Below are 19697 nucleotides of genomic sequence, written 5' to 3' on the forward strand. Positions count from 1 at the left end.
GCGGGTCGCCACCTCAGGATTTTTTCGTTCCATCCCAGGCCAGCGCCTTAACTACCTACTAGTTGCCACCTTTTTCCGCCCCTATAGCGCCCCCGCCGTAAGCTCCGCCCCTCACCGCGCAGGTCCCGCCCCCCAGCCCCGCCTCCCCCCTTCGCGTCCCAGGACTCGTTGCGCGGCCCGGGCCGGAAGTCGGCGAGTTCCCGGGTGTGTGTCTGTGTCTGTCTGTGTCTCGAAGCGGCACGCGGCCCGGGACAAACGCTGGGGAATCCCACCTGAGGCGTCGCCGCTGTCACTACCATCACCCACGGAGCCACTACTAGAGGGGAGTAGACCCGGCCCTTCGCCGGGCAGAGAAGATGTTACCCCTGTCCATCAAGGACGATGAATACAAACCACCCAAGTTCAATCTGTTCGGCAAGATTTCGGGCTGGTTTAGGTGCGGGGTGCTGTTTTTGCGGGAAGGGGGTATCCGGACGTAGGGGAGAAGGCCCAGACCTAAGGATGGCCCGAGATCCAGGGAGGGAGCATCAGGGACACCTTCCTTCGCTGTGAGGAAAGGAGCGTTTGGGCTGGGAGGGTCTTTAAACCGGGACCCAGCCTCCTGGTCCTGGCACCCCTTTGACTCTCCCGCCTCTTCTCCACTTTTATCACTCCCAGGTCTATCCTGTCGGACAAGACGTCCCGGAACCTGTTTTTCTTCCTGTGCCTGAACCTTTCTTTCGCTTTTGTTGAACTACTCTACGGCATCTGGAGCAACTGGTAACCAAAGGGAAAAGGGTTTGGGCGGAAGCAGGGGGTGGGGGAAACGAAGCACTGTTTGCTTAATGCCACGTAGCTCCTCACCAGAAGGTTCAGGTCTTTGCTGTTCAGCTCTGCTGCTGAGTTGCTTTCTCATATCCACAGCAATCTGGCAAGGCTACGTTTAAGATCCGGGGCCCATCACTTGCAGCAGTTATTAAGATTTGGGTCCCCGCCCCCATCCGCCTCCCGCCCCCCGCCCCGTCAAGTAAGAGTGACCAGTCTCTTCTTCATTTTGGCCGATGGAAAGAGTCATCCCTAACTACAATCCTTAGCTTTGCCCACTTTCTTGGAATTAGAAGAAACCTGTTTCCTGCCTCTTTGGGGTGGGAGTGTTCCTTGCTTCTTTCTGGGGGAGTGGCATCTGGATTTCACCCTTAAGATCTGAGAGGGAATATCTTAGATGTTCAACCTAATTTATTATTAAGAGCTTTATAAAGAAGCTATCCAAAGAAATATGTGTCATTCTCTTCTCTTTCATTTTATGCTGCAACTGTCTCATGATTTTCCTCTGGTCTTGATTGCAGTAGAAAATCCGGTACAGTTTTCTAAAAACTTACAGCCCCTGAATTGATGGGTTTTTGTGCCATCTTTGGGCTTTTTTGTTTTTGAACCTGCTTTGGGAAGAGATAAATCCAGGAACTCTGGAATTGAAATATTATTATTTCCAGGTGTTTACTGTTGAATAACTTAAGGTCTTGTAAAATTGTGCAGCTAACAATAAGATCGTTACATTTCTAAGTGTGCAGATTCCTCTTTAAATCTCATACTCATTTGAGAATCTGATAAAAGCCAACCCTCAAAATTTTATGTAAAACTTCAGGAGTGATATGGAGTTCCTTGAAATAGATTTTGAACCCTAGATTAAGAACCTATGCTATTTATGCTTTATTTTCTGTTACTTAGAGTTAGTCTCTGTCCTCTGTAGTCCATTTTTAGAGAGAATTGCTGTCCTTGATCTTTATCGAGATTGAACAATGACGTTAAATAAGAGCACCATTTTTTGTGACATTTACATTTTTATATGAAAAAGTGGACTTCAGTTCAGATGTCAACTCAATTTTATGAAAAATACTCAGCACATTATGAAGGTTATTGATTTAGTCACTACTTGAAAAGGAATATTGAGACATAGTAAAATCTTAGTGTATGTAATAACCATTTTGAACCCTCTGAGAAGCAGATATTCGTATCCTGTAATATTAATATTCTTCAATGTATTATGCATGTTAAAAACACTATGTTATAGTATAATAATCATGCTTTATTGTAAATATACAGTGTTTATAATATATTTTGCTCTTCTTAAATTATGCCATATTGTGGCATGTGTACTGATTGTATTCAGGCTATAACTTGGTTTATATATGTACACTTTACATTACAATACATTATCTTTCACTGTGGCCTTTTATGGCATAAATTACTATGTGAAATGTCTTGTTCAGGGGAATTATATTTGAAGTGCCCACATCACTTCTTTCGTGGAAAGTTAGGTATAAAGTAAATTTTTTGATCTGTAGAGATCTATTGAAGAAATTACAGTTGACCCTTGAACAACATGGGGATTAGGGAAATGAACCCTGTACAGTCAAAAATCTGTGTATAACTTTTGACTCCCCAAAAACTTAACTTCAAATAGCCTGCTGTCCACCATAATCCTTAGCGATAAAGTTGATTAACATGTACTTTATATATTATGTGTATTATGTACTGTATTCTTACAATAAAGTAAGCTAGAGAAAAGAAAATGTTATTAAGAAAATCATAAGGAAGATAAAATACATTTCTGGTACTGTACCAAATTGAAAAATAACTGCATATAAGTGAACAAGCCTGCATTGTTCAATCACTGTACTAAAACCATTGTTTTCCAAGCCGTTTGCCATTAGTCACCAGTACCAAAGGAAAACGTCAGTGGTACATGACTTTTTCTTCTGCCCTTTGGTGGCTTGTTTTTCTAACCTTAGGATCTCTTTTCCTACAATTTACTCTCTTTGTGTTATTATATCTTCCACATTTGAAATCTAGCTCTGAGCTAGTGTCTGTCTTACCTAAATCATTTAGTAGGTATTCATCATTATACTAACATCCATGTCCACACCACTTACCGATATTAATTTTTATCAGTGAGTGGGAAGTACAAATACATTGCTATTGAAGCCTTGACAGGTTTAAAAATTGCTTGGGCCTTTTCATAATCTGGATTTCTGTGTCTTATTTAGATATCTCAGTTTTCAGTCCCTTTTGTTGACTGGTCAACAATTTCCTTATATAATTGGATTATCTTTGTTCCTGAAGTTTCAATTAGATTTTAAGTTCCTTGAATAAATGTCTCACCAAAATTTATTTTGTTTGTCATAGTCATTTCTGTGTTCATTTTCATTCTATAAAAATTAAGTTTCAAGATGTTATGAACATGAAATGTCAAGAATTTTTTTCCATTATAGAATTAAAAGGTGAATAAAACATGCTGTCTTCACAAATAAAGGTTAATAGAAACAGTTGTTGATCTAGTTGCAAAAAATAAATAGTTCTGCTTCTTGTTTAGAGCCTTCATTATTTAAAGGAAGGACTTGGTTCATATTTTTGATGGTGAGAATGTGTCATCGGTGGAAGAATAGCTAAGTTCTTTGTGTATTTTTCCACCTTTAAATATCCACTGCCTTTTACTTTTCTGCTATAATGTAAGCTTCCTTGAAGTAGAGATCTTTTCTATCTTATTCAGGCACCTTAGTACATGGCACATAGTATGGCTAATGTATATTTGCTGAATGAAGGAATGAAGGATTAATGAATGTATGGAATTAATCTACCGACACTAAGTGTACTAACTGCCCTATTAGAGAGGAGGAAAACCTTACAACTCCTCTTTTCTCTTATTCTTTGAAGTTAAGAAAATGATGGGGATACCATATGTGATCTTTCCTTTTAAGATTCTTTTCTTTCTATCATTTTATTTTCTTTTGGTATTATTGTTGAGTAACTACTTCATCTCGAGTTAATATAGTATAAGTATGTGGTTTTGTACCATCTAGGGTTAAGTGCTTTTTCAAGTTACAGAAAAATCCCCAAATAATGATTTCTTACATATCACAAAACTTTTATTTTTACGATGGCTGTCATTCCAACTATCCCTAGCAGCAGATTGTCCAAAACAGAGAGAAAAAGAGGTAAAAAGTGTATATAGTGTCTTTTAAGGAGATTTTTCTGGACACACATAGAACACTTACAGTTCAGTGCTAAGCCTTTATCTTATTGGTCATGCCTACTTGCAAATGTCATCTTTGTTCCAGTCAAACAGGTATTCTGCTGAAAGTTAAGGATTCTTTGCCAAAAAAAGAAAGGAAATATATGGATACTGTAGGCTCAGGAAGTGAGACTAGAAAGAGATAAGCTAGTCTGACTTCTATAGATAGAAAACTGAGGCCCAGGTTTTGGTTTTTTTTTTTTCCCCCAGAGTAGCAGTAAAGCCTAGAAGCACCTGTCCAGGGATTTTTCTTTTCTACTATACTGTGATTTTTTTCCTAGTATTCCACTATAGTTTCCTTTGTTCTTATGCTCTTTTAACTGTACTTAGCTGTTTGTTAGAAAACTTCAGTAATATTTTTTACCAAAGCTGTTGGAACAATTTTCCCCTTAGACATAGAGGGAACTCATATAACTCTAAAGGTAAATGTTTTTGTATTACCAAAGTAAATATTTGTTCAGGAAATGTGTGAGGCCATACTGGACATTGATTTGTTCCTACTTCTGTATAATATGTCATATATTTGTAAAGTAACTCGGTAAAGAAAATGCTTCTATTAATCGCATTTTTCTATAGAATTAAAACATAGTTATCTTTGTCTTTTATCAACTTTTCCGTTCTTAAAAGACAGTGTTTACCACTTTATGGTGATGACTTCTGCTTTCCTGTAGTTTTGTTATTCACCTTAAAAATGCAGGCAAATATTCCACTTTGCTGAAATTAAAAAAAAAATTTTTTTTGATGTTTATTATTTATTTTTGAAATAGAGACAGAACATGAGCAGGGGAGGGGCAGAGTGAGGAGACAGAATCCAAAGCAGGCTCCAGGCTCTGAGCTGTCAGCACAGAGCCTTATGTGGGGCTCAAACTCATGAGCTGTGAGATCATGACCAAGCCGGAGTCGGATGCTTAACTGACTAAGCTACCCAGGCGCCCCTTTGCTAAGAATATTTTTAAGTAAGGGATTATATAATGGAATGTAGTAGAGTTGTGGGTTTTTTACCATAACTGTCATTAGTTTAACAACTTATGCAAATGACAGGATTCTAATTTCTTCCTAATAAATTGGTAGTTAAGTTTTTATACTTTCCATCTCATGGAAACTTATCATGATTATTCCCTGTCTTCAGTTTTGAATTAATCTTTAACAACACACTATACGTATACTGTTAGCTTAGTTACCAGATCTTTTTAAAATTTTTTATTTTGGAAAATTTTAAGCATAAGGAAAAGAGAGTTTAATGGACCTCATGTTCCCATCATTTATCAACATGTAGTCTATTTCATTTCCTCTGTGTTATTTGTCTCACCACTGGATTATTTTAACACAGATACCAAATATAATTTCCTTTCTAACTACTTCAGTATGAGTCTCTAATAAGAAAAGTCCCCCCCACCCCATAATACTACCCAGTGCCATTCTCATCTTTAAAAATTAGGAATTTATTAATATCAAATGTCCAGTTAGGGTTCAGATGATCCTTATTATCTCAGAAATTCTTTCTACAGTTAGTTTTGTAAGTCAGAATCCAAATAAGATCTAATCCAAACAAAATCATACTTGGATCCAAACTCCTATCCAAGCATATTTGGTTGATATGTCTCTGAAATCTCAATTTATGGGCTCTCTTTCTCCCTTTTGTTTGTTTTTGCCCCAGTGACCTTAAATAAAATCTTTTTTGAGAATTTCTTTTGCTAAATGTTTTATTCACATTTATTATATTTTGTTTCAGTGATCAGGTTTCTCTTTTATGTTCTAAGAAGTTTTCCTTATTAAAATATCTTTAGAAAGTAGTCACTTAAAAAAAGTTTACAAATTAATTTTAGAGAAACTGACAGTGTTTAAAGATGGGAGCCTAAAACAGGTATGCTGCTTTTAACAACTAATTGTTCTTTATTAGGTTACATTTGGTATGTAAATCATATAACCTGAAATATTCTTATGCTGTCTTTATTTACAAGGAAATTTATGCCATGCGGTTTAAATGACAATTCATAATAAGAAACATTTGCTAATATTGAAGATGAACAATAAAATTGACGTTCCTCATGAGTAGGGTTTTGATGTATGATAGAACAGAGAACTAGAAGTAGACTCTTTCATTTGAGTTTGTCTATATAGTTGCAGCTGAGTAATTTTCAAATCGTGATACCAGGTTTAAAAAAACATTGCAATGCTTTAAGAGAACATGATTCCACTTTAGAAGAGGGAGTGGGTTTTCAGGTAGAATCATATTTTATAGTATACTAAAAGTGAAATAACATTTGGGGGCATCGGAGTGGCTCAGTCAGGCGTCTGACTCTTGATTTTGGCTCAGGTCATGATCTCATGGTTATGAGAACAAACCCTGCGTGGGACCCCACGCCGAGCGTAGAGTCTGCTTTAAGCTTCTCTCTCCCACTCCTTCTGCCCCTTCCCCACTTGTGCGTGCATGTGCATGCATGCACTCTGAAAAAAAAATCTTTAATGAAAATTAAATTTACTTAAAATTTAAATAAATTTAAAATCTCATTTTGATGAGTATTAAAATTGCCAAGCTATATCTAAACCTCTTGAAAAGGGAACTTAATTGCTGTGGTGTACAGAAGAGGTTTACCATTTCCCTCCCATGTAGGCAGTGTTTGGTGTCCACTAAATATGTTTAAAATAAATTTGTTGCAAAGAAGATAGTGCTAGTGTGTATTAATTTGCTAGGGCCGCTGTTACAAAGTACCACAGTAGAAAGTTATTGTCTTGTAGTTCTGGAAACTAAAAGTCTAAGATCAAGGTATTGGCAGTGTTAGTTCCTTCTGAGATCTGCATAGAAGAATCTGTTCCATGCTTTCTCCTAGCTTCAGTTGACTTGCTGGCAATCTTTGGCATTCCTTGGCTTGTAGAAGCCTCATCTGATATCTGCCTTATCTTTTACTCAGTAGTCTCTCTGTGTGCATGTCTGTCTCCAGATTTCCTCTTGTTATAAGGACAATAGTCATATTAGATTAGGGCCCACCTTGCTAAACTAATCTTAATAAATTATGTTTGCAGTGACCCTGTTTTCAAATTAGCTCACAGCTGAGGTACTGGAGATGTAGGACTTCAACTTAAGAATTTAGAAGAGGACACAATTCAACTCACAGCAGGTTTTACTAAATATATGTGTACATCAGTGTATCATTTATATTTATTTAGAATGAATACCCTGCCTTCTTCTACAACTAATTTATGGCCATTTAAGAATAAAAGTAACATATATAATAGAATCCTTAAGTTATAGAAATAAAAACATGAAGAATCGTGTATAGAGAGGAAAAAAGTAAGCCTACTAAAAGTGTAAATTAATGTAGTTACTGAAATTGACTTTTAAATTTAGTTATAAAATTCCATAAAGTTAAGGCACGATGGGTAAAAATTCTCATTGTCAGGTTTTACTACAACACAACTACATTTTATCAGAATAGAGAGAGAATTTTCTGAAACTAAATTTTATTTTAAAAAAAAATTTTTTTTTTCAACTTTTTAAAATTTATTTTTGGGACAGAGAGACAGAGCATGAACGGGGGAGGGGCACAGAGAGAGGGAGACACAGAATCGGAAACAGGCTCCAGGCTCTGAGCCATCAGCCCAGAGCCTGATGCGGGGCTCGAACTCACGGACCGCGAGATCGTGACCTGGCTGAAGTCGGTCGCTTAACCGACTGCGCCACCCAGGCGCCCCTGAAACTAGATTTTAAAAGTAACTTACCATATTAGTTCTTTATCATAGAAGAGAAAACAAAATCAGAAGCAATGTCTTTATTGGTGGTTTTGTAACACAGTACAGAGATAACTCTTCAAATGGGGCATGGCTACCCTCCCCCACCGATCCCAGCAAGCTGCAGACTGCTGTTTCTTGTTACTCAGTGCTAAGTTTGTGAGAGCAAAGGGGCGTTTTTAACTTAACCCAGGCCCTTAGGCAGGCGCCGTGAGCCTGGGCCCTGGGAGTAGGTTTTTTTCTCCCCCCAACATTTTTGCCCCTTCTGTGAAAGCAGAACTCTGCTCTGTACATGTGGATGGTCTTGGGTGAGAGTAAGTTTCTTGCTCCTTTTCCAGTGGTAGCAGGACATGTGTTTTGTGTTGGTACAGAATTCTATGCCCCTTTTTTTTAGTGGTTGCTCTAGCATGAGTAATATGAATTTTTAACTTAACCACAAATAATAATATGTTTATCTTACAATATTACACTTCCATTTCCTTCTGTCCTATGTGCCATTATTGTCATACATTTCACTTTTTACGTGTTTTAAACCCCATAATACAGTACCTATTTTTGCTTTGTACCAGAGGTTAGCAAACTTTATCTGAACAGCAGATGGCAAATATTTTAAGCTTTAAGGGCCATAAGGTCTCTGTCACAACTTCTCCATTCTACTGTAAAAGCACAGAAGCAACCATAGACAGTATATAAACAGATGAGTGTAACTGTTTTCCAATAAAACTTTATTTACAAAAATAGATGGTAGTCTGGGCCATAGCTTGCTGATTCCTGCTTTAGATAGTTATCATTTTTTAAAAAATAGCTTTATTGAAATATAATTTATATACCATACAATTTACCCATTTAAGGTATATGAATGAATGGCTCTTAGTATGTTCACAGAGTTGTAAAACCATCAGAACAATCAATTTTAGAAGATTTTTATTACCCTGAAAGGAAGCCTTGCACCCCTAGCCATCGCCCTCTAATTCCCTTATCCCCTGATTTGCCCTAATTCTAGGCAACTGCTAATCTACTTTCTGTCTCTTTGTATTTGCCTACTCTGGCCTTTTCATGTAAATGGAATCATATAGTGTATAATCCTTTGTGACTGGTTTGTTGCACCCAGCATAATGTTTTCAAAGGTTATCCATATTCTACGTGTATTAGTATTCATCTATTTTTATTGCCAAATTAAATTCAGCAGTGTGGGAGAATTCTGATTTTTCTACATCCTCACCAACACTTGTTATTGATCTTTTTGATTTAGCTGTCATAGTGTGGTTATGAAGCTGTTTCTCATTGTTTGACCTGCATTTCCCTGAAAGGTTGTTAATGATGTTGAGTATCTTTTCATGTGCTTTTTGGCCATTTGTGTGTCTTCTTTGGAGAAATGTTTATTCAGATTCTTTGTTTCATTTAAGAAATTGGATTACTTATCTTCTTGAAGAGTTTTTTAAAAACATTTGTTTATTGTTTTTGAAAGGGAGAGCAAGAATCCCAAGCAGGCTCCGTGCTGACAGTGCGGGACTAGATCTCACAGACCACGAGATCATGACCTGAGCTGAAATCAAGAGTTGGTTGCTTAACTGACTGAGCCACCCAAGCGCCTTATCTTTTGGAAGAGTTTTAAGAGTTCTTCATGTAGGGGTGCCTGGCTGGCTCAGTTGGTGGAGTATGTGACTCTTGATCTTGGGGTTGTGAATTTGAGCCCCAGGTTGGGTATAGAGATTACTTAAAAATAAAATCTGGAAAAAAAAAAAAAAAAGTTCTTCATATATTCTGGATACAAACCCCTTGTCATATATAGAATTGGTAAATATTTTCTCCCACCTGTGCATTTTCTTTTCACTTTCTTAATAATGTCCTTCGAAGAAAAAAAAGTTTTAAATTCCAGCGATATCCAGTCTATATTTTCTGTTTTCTCATTTATTGCATGTGATTTTGATGTCTTCTATATATATGAAACTATTGCCTAATCCAAGGTGGCGAATATTTTAGCTTTTATGTTTAGGTCTTTGATCTTTTTTGGGTTAATTTTGTTTTGGGTTAATTTTTGGGTAATTTTTATAATGTCAAAAGTCATTTTTTGCCTGTGGATATCCAGTTGTATCAACACATTTGTTGAAAACACTATTCTTTCCACTGTTGGAATGTCTTGACATCCTTGTCAAAAGTCAGCTGACCATAAATGTGAGGGTTTATTTCTAGATTCTAAATAGTATTCCGTTGCTCTATTTGTTTATTTTTGTGCCAGCACCATACTATTTGATTAGTGTAACTCTATAGTAAAGTTTTGAAATTGGGAAGTATGAGTCTTTCAACTTTAGATTTCATTTTCAGTATTTTTTTGGCTATTCTAGGTCCCTTGCTTTTCCATGTAAATTTTAAGATCAGCTTGTCAGTTTCTTCAAAGAAGTCAACTGGGATTTTGATAGGTTTGAGTTGACTCTGTAGATCAACTAGGGAAATATTGGCATCTTAACAATGTTGTCTTCTGATCCATAAACACAGATATCTTTCCATTTATTTAGGTCTTCTTTAATTTTTTTCAACAATATTTTATAGTTTTAGAGTATAAATTTAACACTTTTTTTTGTAAAATTTATTCATAAGTATTTTATTTTTTAAAAAAATTTTTTTTTAACGTTTATTTATTTTTGAGACAGAGAGAGACAGAGCATGAACGGGGGAGGGGCAGAGAGCGAGAGAGACAGAATCAGAAGCAGGCTCCAGGCTCTGAGCCATCAGCCCAGAGCCCGACACAGGGCTCGAACTCACGGACTCACTGACCGTGAGATCGTGACCTGAGCTGAAGTCGGACGCTTAACTGACTGAGCCACCCAGGCGCCCCATAAGTATTTTATTTTTTGATGCTATTATAAATGGAAATCTTTTTTATTTTTTTACATCACTACTATTAAGAATACAGTTCATTTTTGTATGTTGATCTTGTATCCTGCAACCTTGCCAAATTCATCTATTCTAATAGGTTTTTAGTAGCGTCCTTAAAATTTTGTATATATAAAATCCCCGTCATCTGCAAATTGTGATAGTTTTACTCCTTCACTTTTTATTTTTTATTTTTTTATTTGTTTTTTTAATTTCTTGCTTAACCGCCCTTGTTAGATCCTCCAGTGCAATGTTAAATAGAAGTAGCAAGATGAGACATCCTTATACCCGATCTTAGGGGAAAGTCCTTGGCCTTTAATGGTGCTCTGGGTTTTTGGTAGATGCCATTTAAGAGTTGAGAAAGTTCTCTCTATTCCAAGTTTGTTGAGTGTTTTTAATATAAAGGGGAGTGTTAAATTTTGTCAAACTCTTATTACACCTGTTGAGATGACCATGTGGTTTTTGTCTTTTATTCTGTTGATATGATGTGTTAGATTGATTGGTTTTCATATATTAAATCAACCTTGCATTGTTGGTATAAATCTCACTTCGTTGTGGTATGTACTTTTCAAATATATATACTTGGATTTCACTTGCTAGTGTATGTTGAAGATTTTTGTGTGTATATTTGCAAAAGATTAGTCTGTTCCATTTCTTGTGATGTCTTTTGTCTCATGTGGTATGAGGGTAATATTGCTCTTACACGGTGAATTGGGAAGCATTCCTTCATCATCTGTGTTTTGGGAGACTTTGTAAGGGATGGTATCTATTGTTCTTTAAATGTCTGGTAGAATTTTCCAGTGAAGCTGCCTGGGTGTGGGCTTTTCTTTGTTGGAAGTTTTACAATTATTCAATTTGTCTGCTTGTTATATTTGAAAAAAAATTTTTTTTTAGTTTTGCAAGACTGTTTCTAGGAATTTGTCTGTTTCCTCTATGTTATCTAATTTGCTGGCCTATAATTGTTCATAGTATTTTCTTATGATCCTTTTTATTTCTGTAAAGTCAGTGGTAATTTTTCTTTTTTATTCCTGATTTTAGTAATTTGAATCTTTTACCTTTTTTCTTGGTTAGTCTACTTACAGGTTGTGAATTTTGTTGATATTTTCACAGAACCACTTTTGGTTTGTTTATTTTTCTTTTCTTTTTTTCTTTTTTTTTCTGTTCTCAATGATCTTTTAAAGATACTAAAAGTGGAAAAATTATCTTTTTTTTAAAAAATAGGCTTCATGCCCAGTGTGGAGCCCAGTGCAGGATTTGAACTCAGGACCCTGAGATCAAGACCTGAAATGAGATCAAGAGTTGGATGCTTAACCAACTGAGCCACCCAGGCACCCTGAAAAAGTATCTTTCTTATTTACTCACATATTTATCATTTTCAGTGATCTTCATTTCTTTATGCAAATCTGTTTCCATCTGTTATCCTACTTCTGTTTGAAGAACTTCTGATTCTTTTAACTCAGATCTACTGGCAGTAAATTCTGTCAGCTTTGGTTGTCTGGAAAAATCTTTATTTTGCCTTCATTTTTCAATATATTTTGTTAGATACAGAATATTCGGTTGGCATTTTTTTTTCAGTACTTTAAAGACATTGCTCCATTATTCTGCCTTGAGTAATTTCTGATTAAAAATATACTAATAATCTTATCTTTGTTTTTCCTTTTACTGTTTTCAAGATTTTCTCTTTTTTCTTTGGTGTTGAGCAGTTTGTGAGGTATGTAGGGTTTCCCCCTGCTTGGGGTTTATTAAATTTCTTAAATATGTGGTTTGTTTTCAAAAACTCTCCAGCATTTTCTCTTTAAATACTTTTTCTACCCTATTTTTTTCCTCTGTTACTGAGAATCCAAATATTTGTATTTGAGTCTCTGATAGATGTGACAGATTTTGAATGCTCTGTTCTGTGTTTTTTCTTTCCCCACTCCTTTAATTCTTTGTGTTTTACTTAGATAATTTCTCTTGACATGATTCTTTCTGTCTGTGTCCCATCTGCTCAGAAGCCCATGTATGTTATTATTTCTCTTCAATATTGTGATTTTTAAAAAATGTTTTTGTCATTTCCGTTTGATTCTTTTATAGTTTTATTTACGTGCAAGTCCTCAGTTTGTTCATGAATCTTCAACAGCTTTATACAACATCCTTTAACATAGTAATCATATTTGTTTTAAAGTCCTTATCCTAGTCCAGTCTCTAGGCCTTTTCTGGTTCTGATTCTCTTGACTGCTTTAGCTCTTGACAGTGGTTTTTGTTTGTTTGGTTGGTTGGTTGGTTGGTTGGTTGGTTGGTTTTTGCCCCTTGATCTTATTATGTGTCTTATAAATATTTATTGAGTGCTGGATCTTATGTTTAAAAGATTAACAGCGACCAAGGTTGATAGTATCTATGCCCAGAAATGTGTACCCCTGTTGTTTTGTCAGGCCATTAGTGTGGGGTTTTGAGTCTCTGATCCATAGTTGGCTAGTTGGGTTTTGTGTTTTTTGTTATTGCTAGTTAGTTTCAACAAGCTACCAACTTCAAATTTTTTTAGTGGCTTCTACCACCTTGTGTTTAGTGTAGGGTCTGGGGCCCTGGAGGGTTTTCTCAGTGTTCTTGCTCTACTCTCAGCTTTCAACAAGTCACACTCACCTGTTCCATAGGGGAGTCTCTGTGCTCTTGCTCAGCTCTCAGTGGTAGATTGCTATTGTTTTGTACTCTAGTCAAGGCTTTGGTTGTGGGGAGAGAGAATTTGGTCCTCCTGCTGGAGCTTTAATTTTAGGCAGTCCGTTGTCACCTGAGTGCCAGAGTGGTTATTATTAGTGTTCCTGCCCCTTCTCCCACCTCTCTCCGCAGCCTTGTATCAAGAGAAGGAATGATTGTCTTGCTCCTCTTCCAACAACAGCAGACCTTTGCTTTATATCAATGTAAGATCTTGGGCTCAAGCTGGCTTCAGACTTGCCCCTGACAGTGATGGCTGGTTTTTTTTTCTCTCTTTCAGTGGTGGCTGACCTTTGTCAGCGATCAGAGAGTGGGCAGATTCCTGCTGCTCATCCAGTAGCAGCTAGCTTTGTTTCTAGAAACCCCTCTTTCAGTAGAAGCTTGGTTTTTTTTCTTGGGCAGGGGGTGTGAGGGTTTCCTTCTGAGATGTTTAAAACTTATCCTCAATGTCTTTCTGTGTATCATATTTCAAGGTTGTCTGTTTAGAAGATTAGTTCCTGATGAGCAGAAGGATATTTAGAGAATTTATAGAAGGATGCCTACTATTTGGTTACTATTATAATATGCCAATATGTTTGTTCTTTTACAGCTTAGGCTTGATTTCCGACTCTTTTCACATGTTTTTCGATAGCACTGCCATTTTGGCTGGATTGGCAGCATCTGTTATTTCCAAATGGAGAGATAATGATGCTTTCTCTTATGGGTAAGACCTTTTAAAAACTTTTTTATCGAAGTATAAGAAATACAGAAAATAAATCTTAAGCATAATGAATATTCACAAATTGAACACATTTGTATAACTTGAACTCTTGAATTCCCCCTCATGCCTCCTTCTCGTTCCTTCCCATGTCGCTCCCCAAGAGTAACAAGCACTTCCCTAACTTGGTGGATTAGTTTTAAGCTGTTTTTGAACAGTATGTAATTGCAATCTACAGTATATATATATTTTTTGTTTTTGCATCGAAGTTCTTTTGCTTAGAGATAGGACATCTTGGTTTTACCAGAAAATTTTAAGTGAAATTTTTTGCTAGATAGGGGACTTCCTCAACTCTTAACCTAATTTTTTTAAGAAGAAGAAAAAAATATTTCAGTTTATGAAAATGGTCATGTTTCTTTTTTAAAGAGATACTTTGCCGTTAATTTATTTAAAATCATTATTTTCTAATCTGATTTTATATTACCCTCTGCAGTTCTGCTTTTATGAAAAATACTTCTTTTCATACTCTTGCTGAATTTGGCTAACTAATCAAATATTTGGAGAGTTTTTATGCTGAAGAGACCATATTGGCACATCTGGTCTCACTTCCAAGCCTCGTACCCTTCGAGGCAGGGTTTGCCTTTTGTCCATCTCTGACTGGGGGAAGCAATGAAGTTTCTGATGTTTGAGTGATCTGCCTGGGTGTTTTCTTTTTTGAGTTCATAGAGTATTTTGCAGTGTAATTATATTTACATGTAACCAGTACTCAGAGGTAGTACCCTTTTTCTCTGTCTCCCCATCCACTTTCTCTTTCCTTCCTGCTCCCCCCTTGCCTCTTACTTGTTGACTCTTGTCTAGCTCCCTTGTGAGTGCTCTCTCACATTCTCTCCTTTCTTCACTCTTTCCTACTTTTTTCTCTTTCACTCTCATCCCCATCCTCATGTTCACTGTCATCTGTCTGGAACTCCCTAACCTCCTCTCTTGTACTTTCCAGTTCCTTGTGCCTGTGCTCATGGTCTTTGTCTATCCCTCAGCCTTCCACCCTCTCCTTCCTCTCTTTCTCTCTCCTGCACATCTTTGTTCTCTCCCTCTACCCTTGACTGCTGTATCTCTCAGGTCTTCCTTATTTCCTTCTCCCTCTCTCTCAACCTCTTCTGCCCTAAGTCTTTCTTCTCTCCCTTTCCCAGTCTTTTTCCTTCTCTCCCTGATCCTCCTCCTGGAAGGCTCTCTTTCCTTTGCAGCGTCTCTCATTCTCTCCTGCCTGCTCATATCCACTCTCTTAGCGCACTGCCTCTTACTCCCCTTGTTCTTTTACTCTTGTTCCCTCACTGCTTTCCTCTTTCTTTCCACCTTTTGCTTTTGTTCTTGAACAAGCAAGCACACACTGTCTTTCTTGTACATGCTCTTGTTCTCTTCAGAGGGCCCACTGTGAGTCTAATCCTTTGCCTCTTATAAAGATGAATAAGATATGTCTTCTGCCTTGGAGGAACTTGTGGTCAGATGGAAAAATGGTTCAGTAAAAATACCATAATGACTGTACATTGTGACAAGTGCCAAAAGAGAGATATATGAAATTCTGACAAAACTTGCTGATTTGGGGTATAACTGAAGTGATATAATTATTTGTAAGATTATAAAAATGAGGCAAAAACACTAATTATACTGTTTTTATAGACTAGAGCGAGAGATCTGTATATAAATAAATCCAAACAACTCAGAAGAGAACATTTTCCATGGCATTATGCAATCAAAAGATTCTTAAGGGTGTTTTGAATCATTAAAGAAAAATTGCATGTAAAGTTCTAATTTTGTGTTGGAAAATTAGTAATTCATATATATCATATATCAAAAATCTGATTAGAGTATCTTACTGAACAAGTTTTTGGGATAAAGAATAGGTGACTATAAAAGTTCTCAGTTCTTACACGTTAGGATATCTGTTGTTTTCTGTTTAGGTTGCGTAGTCTCCACTGTAAGATGGTTTTTAGGCATAACTTTGATACCTTCAGTACCATAGCGGTTTTAACTGTGCAACTTCAACTCATTTATATGAGGGAGTAATATTCTTGCCATCTTTTTATCTCTTATTCTATCTTTTCCTTGTTTGCCTTTTTATTTTGAGAAGGAAAAAATTAGGGAATAAAATCTGATGTAACATTTGAACCTATTAATGATTGCTATAGTAGTAAGCAGTAAAATATAGGTACCAGTACATCAAAATGACACTGGATAGACTAAGCCTAGGGATGAATCTCCAAAACCCTGATTCAGTATGATCGCAATAGCAGACTGACTACAATAGAAGATTAGGAGGAATCTGAGAGGCAGAAGACTTTTCAGTATTTCTCTATAGAAAAGTCCTTTTTGTATCTGGTCACACTATTTTTGACATAGCGATGCCAGTATAAAAATAATATATGTCTGATGGGTAGATACGTATGTACATGCCTTCACACATATGTATATGTACGTGTATCCTTTTTTGCCTTGGCTAAAGAATCCAGATGTCATCATACTTAATTAGGCAATAGCACGTTCGTGAATTATATGTTGTAATTCCAAGACTCACTCTGTTGAAGTAAACAGTTATTTGTAGAGTCAAGTATGTCTGGTTTTCACAAAATTTTCACTTGATTCCTGCAAGCAAGGTTAGCAAATATATTAAGCCTAATTAAATCACTTGAGTCCAACAGCGGATCAGAATTTATTAAGCACATACTAAGCTAGGCACTAGAGAGACAAAAAGATGCCTGAAAAACATTTCTACGTCTGATCTTGAAATCCAGTGGAACTCAAGGACAAAAGGCTTTCAATCAACCATTAGCTTTGGGAATAGAAGAGTGGGTTAAAAGAAAGTGCTTTTTTTATTTTGAGGTTAGTAACCCTGCTGATAGATTAGGTAAATTCCTAAGTGTTTACTATGGAAGCAGGCTGAATTTAATGAATGTTTTCTCCTGAAAAATAAAAAGGCATATGCTTTGACAAATATGTAAATCTAATTCATCCGTATGTATTAGAAGGTAGAAATCTGCATTCTTTCTGAATGTAGAAATACATGCTGTGTTGGAATGTACTGAAAGAGCAAACTGCAACATAACTGCAATGAGTACATTTTTTTAATGTTTATTTTTGTGAGAGAGACAGAGCATGAGCTGGGGAGGGGCAGAGGAAGAGGGAGACACAGAATCCTAAGCAGGCTCCAGGCTCTGAGCTGTCAAGACAGAGCCCAATGTGGGGCTCGAACTCAAAACTGTGAGATCATGGCCTGAGCCAAAGTCGGACACTCAACTGACTGAGCCACCCAGGTGCCCCTGAAACGAGTACATTTTAAATAGTTTGTTCTCTTTAAAAATGTTTTTTACAGTAAAGCTTGTATAATCTAGAAGTTGACAAAGCTAGGAAAAGCAGAATTTTTGATGTTCCTATTATATTATTTAAGGACCATAGTGATTAACTGCTCTCAGCACCCTTTGAATCAAGTTAGGACATGTAAAACTGCCAAGTTGAAGTTTCTAATGACTTTACCTAAGCCACATATACCTTAACAGAAAAATAGAATCTTTCCCTGATGCTTCATGCAGGTAGGAAGCAGAAAGCTTCAGAAGTCCATAGAGAAAAAGGCAGGCATTTAAAAAATAGTTTAATTAAAATTATATGAAGCCAGGATTGATTCTAAAAATAGGCGATTGAAAAGTTTTTGTTAAATGTATTAATCTTAGAAAAGAGTGATTAGGAATGTAAATCTTAAGTTGGCTCTAGGATGATTGTGTTTTCCTTCAGATCAAAGTTCCATTTTCCAAAGATTTCAAAACTGAAAGTTATAAAACAAAAAGTATAAGGAGTTTTTAGAAAAGAAGCAAATAAGTTATTAAACCCCTCTTTCAGAAAAGTCCTTTGCTCCTACTTTTTATTTCTTAGATCCTTCCTTCTTTGCCTCCTTGTCCAGTCCAATTTTTCCTTCTCCAGGGGCAACTTGAAATTTATGTTTCTGTGCAGGGTCTTTCTAAACGTACTTACTCGAGGAAGGTCTTTTGATTGGCTTGTAGAGATGGATGTGGTTTATGGCATTTTGCTATTATACATAATTCATAATAATTAAAGTCATTTCCTCATTTCTACAGTATATATAGAATAAAGCATACTATACTATAAATACTAGGACTTTGCTGGCTGCTTTTAACCATATAATATGGTTTAGAATCACTGAATGTATATAAATGTATGATTTGATTTTTAAGAAATAATAATTCATTTGTTTACTTACTCTTCTTTAGGTATGTTAGAGCGGAAGTTCTGGCTGGCTTTGTCAATGGCCTGTTTTTGATCTTCACTGCTTTTTTTATTTTCTCAGAAGGAGTTGAGGTATTGTAGATAATGATTAGAGTCAGTAAATTACATTTCTGCAATGAAAATGTTTATGAACTAAAGATACATGTATAAAGCTGTCTTCACACTGTTATTAAGTATTATTGAGGACAGTCTTAGATTAGGTAAAATATGTAAGAGGAGCTTACAAAATAGTGGAAAAATTAAATATATGTGAAACTACTTGAAATTGAAAACCATTAAATGATAGTGCTTTATAAGCTATGAATGAATTGTAGACGCTGTGAAAAGTAAAGGCACGGTCTGGGTAGTGAGGTCAGCTGGGAAGAGTTCTTAAACAAATCCGAGAATTTTGTCAGTGAACCTGTAATATTTGGCATATTAAAGAAATATAAAGAGAAAATTGAAAGATCAATGAACCTGAAATGAATGGCAGTATTTTATGATACCAAAGAGGGATGGTTTTTAGACCAAATAGTCATGCTTTTAAATATTGGTGTGTATTTAAAAATAGTAATTACTACCTTGTCTGCAGTATGTGAGCACTATTTTTTTTTCTAGAAACTGTTTTGGTATATATTTATAGAGTACTTTTAATTCTGAAAATAAAAATTTTTAAAGATTGCTTTTTGTTTTTACCAGTTGATCACTCAAAAATTATATCAATGCTGTTTGTTTGTGTTACGTGTTTTCTAGAGAGCATTAGCCCCTCCAGATGTACACCATGAGAGACTGCTTCTTGTTTCAATTCTTGGGTTTGTGGTAAACCTAATAGGAATATTTGTTTTCAAGCATGGAGGTCATGGACATTCTCATGGCTCTGGTATGATGGTTAGAACGCTTTGTTTCTTCATTTTCTCTTTTCATCATAATTATCACTTTTGAAAATTGATACATTTTAAAGTTAAAGTCTATGTTGGTTTTTTTTTAAGTTTATTTATTTTGAGAGAGAGAGAGAGAGAGAGAGAGAGAGCAAGCATGAGTGGAGGAGGGGCAGAGAGAGAGGGGGAGAGAAGAGAATCCTAGGCAGGCTCCGCCTTGTCAATGCAGAACCCAATGTGGGACTCTATTTCACGAACCGTGAGATCATGACCTGAGCCAAAATCAAGAGTCTGATGCTTAACCGACTGAGCCACCCAGGAACCCCTATGTTGATTTTTAACAACAGAAATAATATGTTAATAGACACTTATTAATGTCTTCTTGAACCATCACTCCCACTTCTCCATGTGTCTCCATCTCAGTGCCATCTCAGAGTTACACATAATCAAGTTTGGTTATGGATGCTTCCATACCTCTGTAGCTATGGACACCATTTATATAAAACCAACAAAT

At 36.3% G+C, this 19697-nt stretch overlaps 1 protein-coding gene across 2 annotated transcripts in view; it reads left to right on the forward strand.

Moving 5' to 3' along the window:
• The first annotated feature begins 180 nt into the window (after positions 1–180).
• Positions 181–19697, forward strand: part of SLC30A7 (solute carrier family 30 member 7) — an 87121-nt gene continuing 67604 nt past the window's right edge. The window contains exons 1-5 of one of the 2 annotated variants that reach the window (XM_015073849.3): positions 183–436; positions 658–759; positions 13929–14042; positions 18311–18398; positions 19059–19185. In XM_015073849.3, the coding sequence (XP_014929335.1) occupies positions 357–436; positions 658–759; positions 13929–14042; positions 18311–18398; positions 19059–19185 (511 nt within the window). In that variant the 5' untranslated portion in view covers positions 183–356. Of the gene's footprint in view, positions 437–657; positions 760–13928; positions 14043–18310; positions 18399–19058; positions 19186–19697 lie in introns of both variants that reach the window. The other variant, XM_053214535.1, reaches the window with a different exon arrangement.

This window comes from Acinonyx jubatus, chromosome C1, assembly GCF_027475565.1.
Source record: "Acinonyx jubatus isolate Ajub_Pintada_27869175 chromosome C1, VMU_Ajub_asm_v1.0, whole genome shotgun sequence".
NCBI lineage: Eukaryota > Metazoa > Chordata > Mammalia > Carnivora > Felidae > Acinonyx > Acinonyx jubatus.